The following is a 6,102-nucleotide window of genomic DNA, read 5'->3' as shown; positions in this document are numbered from 1 at the left end:
CTTTCTTAGCCAAGCCATTTCAAGCGTAACCCATCGAGACTTTGGTTACCGTTGAGTAACTCAGTACAGTCTTTATGCCGCAAGTATGGCAATGAGCGTTTAGATGCGGCTTGTAAACTCGCACTAGAGATTGGTGCGACCAAAACAGCAAACTTAGACTCCATACTTAGAACCAATTTAGATCAACATCCTCGCCCTAGCAAAAATGTGCACGAAGCTACTTTCGGACATGACAACATACGCGGCGCTGACTACTACCACTAACCATACATAGGAAAATAAAGGGCTGAAGTAGATTAGGCTAAATATCGGCCCAATTCCTTAATGTTTTGAGTTGCTGTTTAGGGGTTCCATAATTGAATCTAAATTCACATTCTTTGAGGAAAAATGGGAATGATTCTTTCGGAATTCCATTGTACTTTCTGAGCACGCGTTTTGCTTGATTCCAAAAGTTTTCAATGCCGTTGATGTGATTTTTGCCATTTGCAAATAGCGCAGAATGATTGATGCGTTGATGATGAAAAGCACTGACATCTAAAGCGTTATAACTGCGGTAACAATCCGTGTAAACCATGCTGTCTGGCGCTACTTTTCGAGTAATAATGGGCAGTAGCGTGGTTGTTTTAGTGTTGCCAACCACTTTGTAAATACTTTACCGCCGCGTTTTAAATGCCAAATACAACTACTTTTCCTGCTGCACCACGCCCACGTTTTCCTTTACGCACACCGCCAAAATAACTTTCATCCAACTCAACAGCACCTTCAAATATTTCGTGTGCATCTTGCTCTAAATAATGGACAATGACTTCGCGTATTTTTTGATAAAACAGAATGGCGGTATTGGCTTGAATTCCGAGCATATCTGCAGCTGATCGAGCCGTCACTTCAAGTACAAAATATTCAAGCAGCTTGATTTTCTGTTTTCTTGATAATTTACAAATGCTTTATCTTCATAAATGAGCTTAACATTTAAGCTAATCTACTTCAGCCCCAAAATAAATGGTTACTACAACAAACGATGTCAAAATGTCTGAACTCAATCTCAACGGTATGAGTAAGGGCTACGAGATTCAACTATCCAGCGCGGCTTGTCAGGATCTTTCATTTGAAGAGCGCTTTAGCATGCTCGTTGATCAAGAACAACCCACCGTGAGAATCAACGGTTAATCCGACTACTGAAGTCAGCAAAGTTCAAAGCTAATGCATGTATGGAGGATGTTGACTACAGTCACAGTCGTGGATTAGATAAGGCGCAAATGGCGGGGCTGCAAACTACAGATTGGGTAAAGCGAGGATTTAATCTAATTATTACAGGCCCTACAGGTTGTGGTAAAACTTGGATTGCCTGCGCATTAGGTAATCAAGCTTGCAGGCAAGGGATTACTGTTAACTTTCAACGACTGCCTCTCATTTTAGAGGAGTTGTACTTAGCCCATGCTGATGGGAGTTTCCGCAAAAAGCTATTGCAATTAGCGAAACCAGACTTACTGATACTTGATGATTTTGGTATAGGTACACTCAGCCCACAAAATCGCGCCGATAGCTAGAAGTAATCGATAGTCGTTCAGGCGCCAGATCAACCGTGATTACCAGTCAAATACCTGTTGATAAATGGCATAACTACTTAAGCGATGGCAATCCAACGGTGCCGATGCAATTCTTGACCGCTTAGTGAGTGGCACCATGCGCATCAATCTAAAGGGTGAGTCGATGCGAAAATTACGTTCTGAAAAAGTATAGGCGGTGACGCTGCCAATACTTACTGCAAGAGTTCTTATGCGTAATGCGTAGTACAAAAAGCCACTTTCTATAATTCTTGAAAGTGGCTTTTTTGTGCAGTAATGAGTGGCTCTTTTAAAACGATAATGGTGGCTTTTTTGAAACAGTTTTAGGTGGCTACTTTGAGCGATATTGGGTGGCGACTTTAGACGGTAATACGCATTTGCTCCAAAGCAGCAGTATCAAATCCTTAGAGAGCTGTGTGACAGGCTCAATCCAGAAGGTGTAATAGCTCCACTGGTCAGCTTGAAGGTAATGCTACTATCCGAGTATCAAGAATTTTCAAACCAAGACAATGCAGAGTCAATTCACAGAACACTCGTTGTCGAAACCCGGCATTGGTTGCAGGCATATCCTGATGTTCGCAAACTATTCGATGATTCACTACAAAAGCACGACCAAGGCATATTCAAGCGCAATACCCTTGACGATCTTAGGCTTGCACTCGAATTACTTCTAAAAGCATCTTCAATAACCATAAATCTCTAGAAAACCAAATTTCGTCTGTAGGTCAATTTGTCAAAAGCAAGCGCGGTTCCACGGAGCTTGCCAATATGTTTGAGCGTTTAGTAAAGTATTACGCAACATATCAAAATACCTACATAAAGCACGACGATGCAGTTATTTCACCAGAGGTTGAGTTCATCTATGAAATTACAAGTTCATTCATGAAGCATTTCATAAAGTTGCAAAATGCGGGCTAACAAGGCGTTGCACCGGAAAAACTTGCCTTCGCTACGCTGCGCTACGGCAATTTTTCCGGTGAACTTGAGCGTTAGCATCAAACGATGACCCAATCGCACTTCCGACTTCTGCTGATCCTGTCCTTTGTAAAAGGGGCGGTTAGTTCCACATGAGCTGCTTTTTTCGTTTAAGGCTAATCCAAAATAGAGCGCGCAATAATCTCTTTCATGATCTCTGAAGTGCCTGCAAGAATGCGGTGCACGCGCTCGTCTTGGTAGAGTCGGCAAATCGGGTATTCGTCCATATAACCGGCTGCGCCGTGCAGTTGCACGCCTTCGTCCACCATGCGGCCATTGAGTTCGCTGGTGTAGAGCTTAATACGCGCTGCGTCTTCGCCGCTCAACTTGCCCTCGTTGTGCACTTCAACGGCGCGATCTACAAATACTTGTGCAATTTCTAGCTCAGCATCGAGTGCTGCCAATTTAAAGCGGGTGTTCTGCATTTTAGATAAGGGCTTGCCAAACACTTTGCGCTGTTTGACAAAATCTTTGGTGAGCTGCATGGCCAGTTGGGCTGAAACTAAGTTGCCAACTGCCGACATTAAACGCTCTTCCGCCAAGCCGTGCATCAGGTGATAAAGCCGCCGTGCACTTTGCCGAGTACGTTGGTTTTGGGCACTTTAACGTCGCGGAAAAATAGCTCGGCGGTGTCTTGCGACTTCATGCCCATTTTTAATAAATTGCGGCCACGCTCAAAGGCCTGGCATGCCGCGCTCGACTAAAAATAGTGTTACACCATGGTATTTTCGGGGTGGGTTTAGCGGCCACATCACTAAATCGGCATTAATGCCGTTAGAGATGTAGGTTTTAGAGCCGTTAAGAACAATGGTCGTCTTTTTCTTCGGCACGCGATTTCATACCCGCAAGGTCAGAGCCGGCATCGGGTTCGGTCATGGCGATGGCGAGTATGGTTTCGCCGCTAATCATGCCGGGCAAAAAGCGGGCTTTTTGCTCGTCGGTGCCAAAATTACCAATGTAGGGGCCAATGAGGCGGCTGTGCAGCGACATAAAAAATCCAGCATCGCCGTGTAGTGCGTTTTCTTCAATTAAAATTTGTTCGTAGCGAAAATCTTTAAGCCCCATGCCGCCGTATTTTTCATCGGCCCAAATACACAGTAAGCCTGCGTCACCGGCTTTTTTAAAGCCTCACGATCAACGATGCGCGCATCGTGCCAGCGTTCGCTATGTGGGCGAATTTCTTGCTGAAAAAATTTACGCACTGAGTCGCGGAACAGCTCTATTTCTGGTTCTAGTGGCTTACGTTGCATCGTGGCTTTCCTATTTTTAGATCATCGCAATAAAATTTTACTCGGCGCACATGGACGCAAAAACACTCTTATTACCGGCTATGTTTAAACCATTAGGGCAATAAAGAGTGTTGGTGCAGCCCATCTATCGCATTCGCTGATGGGCAGATGCCAATAAGCGAATTATGTCGCCATTTTAATCTAAAATGGAGCGTGCGATGATTTCTTTCATGATTTCGGACGTGCCGGCAAGGATGCGATTGATGCGCTCATCTTGGTAGAGTCGGCAAATCGGGTATTCATCCATATAGCCTGCCGCGCCATGTAATTGCACGCCTTCATCCACCATCCGGCCAAAGACTTCACTGGTATATAGTTTGAGCCGCGCTGCGTCTTCGCCACTGAGCTTGCCTTGGTTATGCTCTTCAACACAGCGGTCTAAAAAACACCTGTGCAATCTCTAGCTCGGCATCAAGTGCGGCTAGCTTAAAGCGGGTGTTTTGCATTTTAGATAAAGGTTTGCCAAACACTTTGCGCTGTTTGACAAAATCTTTAGTGAGCTGCATGGCAAGGTGTGCACCAGCAAGATTGCCCACCGAGCCTAACAGGCGCTCTTCTGCCAAACCGTGCATCAGGTGATAAAACCCGCCGTTTACTTTCCCACCGCCGTTTACTTTCCCTAATATATTTTCTTTAGGGATTTTAACGGCGTGAAAAAATAATTCTGCGGTGTCTTGCGAGTGCAAGCCCATTTTGTGCAAATTGCGGCCACGCTCAAAACCTGGCATGCCGCGCTCGACTAAAAATAAGGTTACAGCATGCGCATTGTCGGGGTTTGTTTTAGCGGCCACAATCACCAAATCGGCATTAATGCCGTTAGAGATATAGGTTTTTGAGCCATTCAGCAGCCAATGGTCGCCTTTGTCTTCTGCGCGTGCTTTCATGCCAGCAAGATCAGAACCTGCATCTGGCTCGGTCATGGCGATGGCTAAAATAATATCGCCGCTAATCATGCCCGGCAAAAAACGGGCTTTTTGCTCATCGGTGCCAAAGTTGTTGATGTAAGGGCCAATTAAGCGGCTGTGCACGGCAATAAAAAAACCAGAGTCGCCATACACCGTGTTTTCTTCGCTGATGATTTGCTCATAGCGAAAATCTGCAATGCCTTGGCCGCCGTATTTTTCATCGGCCCAGATGCAGAGTAGGCCCGCATCACCCGCTTTTTTAAAGGCCTCTCTATCCACAATGCCTGCCTCGCGCCAGCGTTCGCTGTGCGGACGAATTTCTTGCTGAAAAAATTTACGCACGGAATCACGAAACAGCTCCATCTCGGGTTCTAAAGCTTTACGTTGCATCTGGGTTTTCCTGTTTTAAAGTCATTGTCATCACATTTACTCTACATAATGTTGCATCACCAATAGCGCCACGCAAAACAGCGCAGCGATTGGATTTATAAAGTTTTTAAGTACTCAATAATGGCCCAGCGCTCATTGTCGGTTAGCGCTTTAGTAAACGCATGTCCGCTGTTGCTTTGGGTATAAGCGTGGGTGTTGTAAACCATGCGTGCTTCGACTTGAGCAGCAGTAAACGGGGGCATAAATAAATAGCTTATCCATAAATTTTCACCGTTTGCAGAGGCAATCATGGCCAACAAGTTATTAATAGGGTCTTGTCCAGGCGTGCATTTTGCGGCTGCGCGTACCGCACCTTTTATGTCGCATGGAATCTCGGTATAACGCCAGCCGAGTTGGTTAAAATCATACGCCGCAAAACTACGATCTAGGCCGCGATTAATGCCACTTTGCCCCGGGTGCGGTTAACGGCCTTTGCCAGACCGCAGGCCGTGCACTGGGCTGCAAAATACCCCATATATTCGGTACGCTACCATTGTGTAAATAGGGCGCGGTTGCCCAAATGCCGTAGAGTGGTGGTGCCAGATACACATTATCCATGGTTTGCCAGACATTAGGGCCGCGCAAACGAGGGCTGTTAGCGCCACGGTAGGTGGCGTAGTCGTTTACAAATTGCGCTAAGGTTTTTCCACCTTGTGATTGCAGGCTGCCCGCATACTTTGGATTAAGTTCGGCATAGCCAAACCAGCCACTATTCCAGCCTTCGTTCATGGCTCCTGTAGGTGGGCCGCCCACTTGATTGGCACGATTGGGATCGGTGCCAATGATTTCCATCGGAACCATATAGGCGGCAATACCCTTTAGCCGTGGATCGGGCAGAATGCTTGGATCGGCCGCATAACGCGGAGACGAAGCGCCATGACAACTGGCGCAACTACCGTTGCCGACTGGCCTTGGAATATCGGCGTTTGCGGCACTCGC

The 6,102-nt window shown here is 46.2% G+C and overlaps 1 protein-coding gene across 1 annotated transcript; it reads right to left on the bottom strand.

Moving 5' to 3' along the window:
- Positions 1 to 2,656: 2,656 nt before the first annotated feature.
- Positions 2,657 to 3,064, bottom strand: LOC148273461 (long-chain specific acyl-CoA dehydrogenase, mitochondrial-like). The gene has a single exon (XM_088238686.1). The coding sequence runs from the start codon at positions 3,062 to 3,064 to the stop codon at positions 2,657 to 2,659; it is 408 nt and encodes a 135-aa protein (XP_088094812.1).
- Positions 3,065 to 6,102: the final 3,038 nt, after the last annotated feature.

The sequence above is a fragment of the Micrasema longulum genome, unplaced genomic scaffold (genome assembly GCF_059751315.1).
Source record: "Micrasema longulum isolate JH-2025_06_02 unplaced genomic scaffold, ASM5975131v1 h1tg001943l, whole genome shotgun sequence".
Classification (NCBI taxonomy): domain Eukaryota; kingdom Metazoa; phylum Arthropoda; class Insecta; order Trichoptera; family Brachycentridae; genus Micrasema; species Micrasema longulum.
Note: the sequence above shows the minus strand (reverse complement) of the source record. Positions and strands in the feature narration are given on the sequence as shown.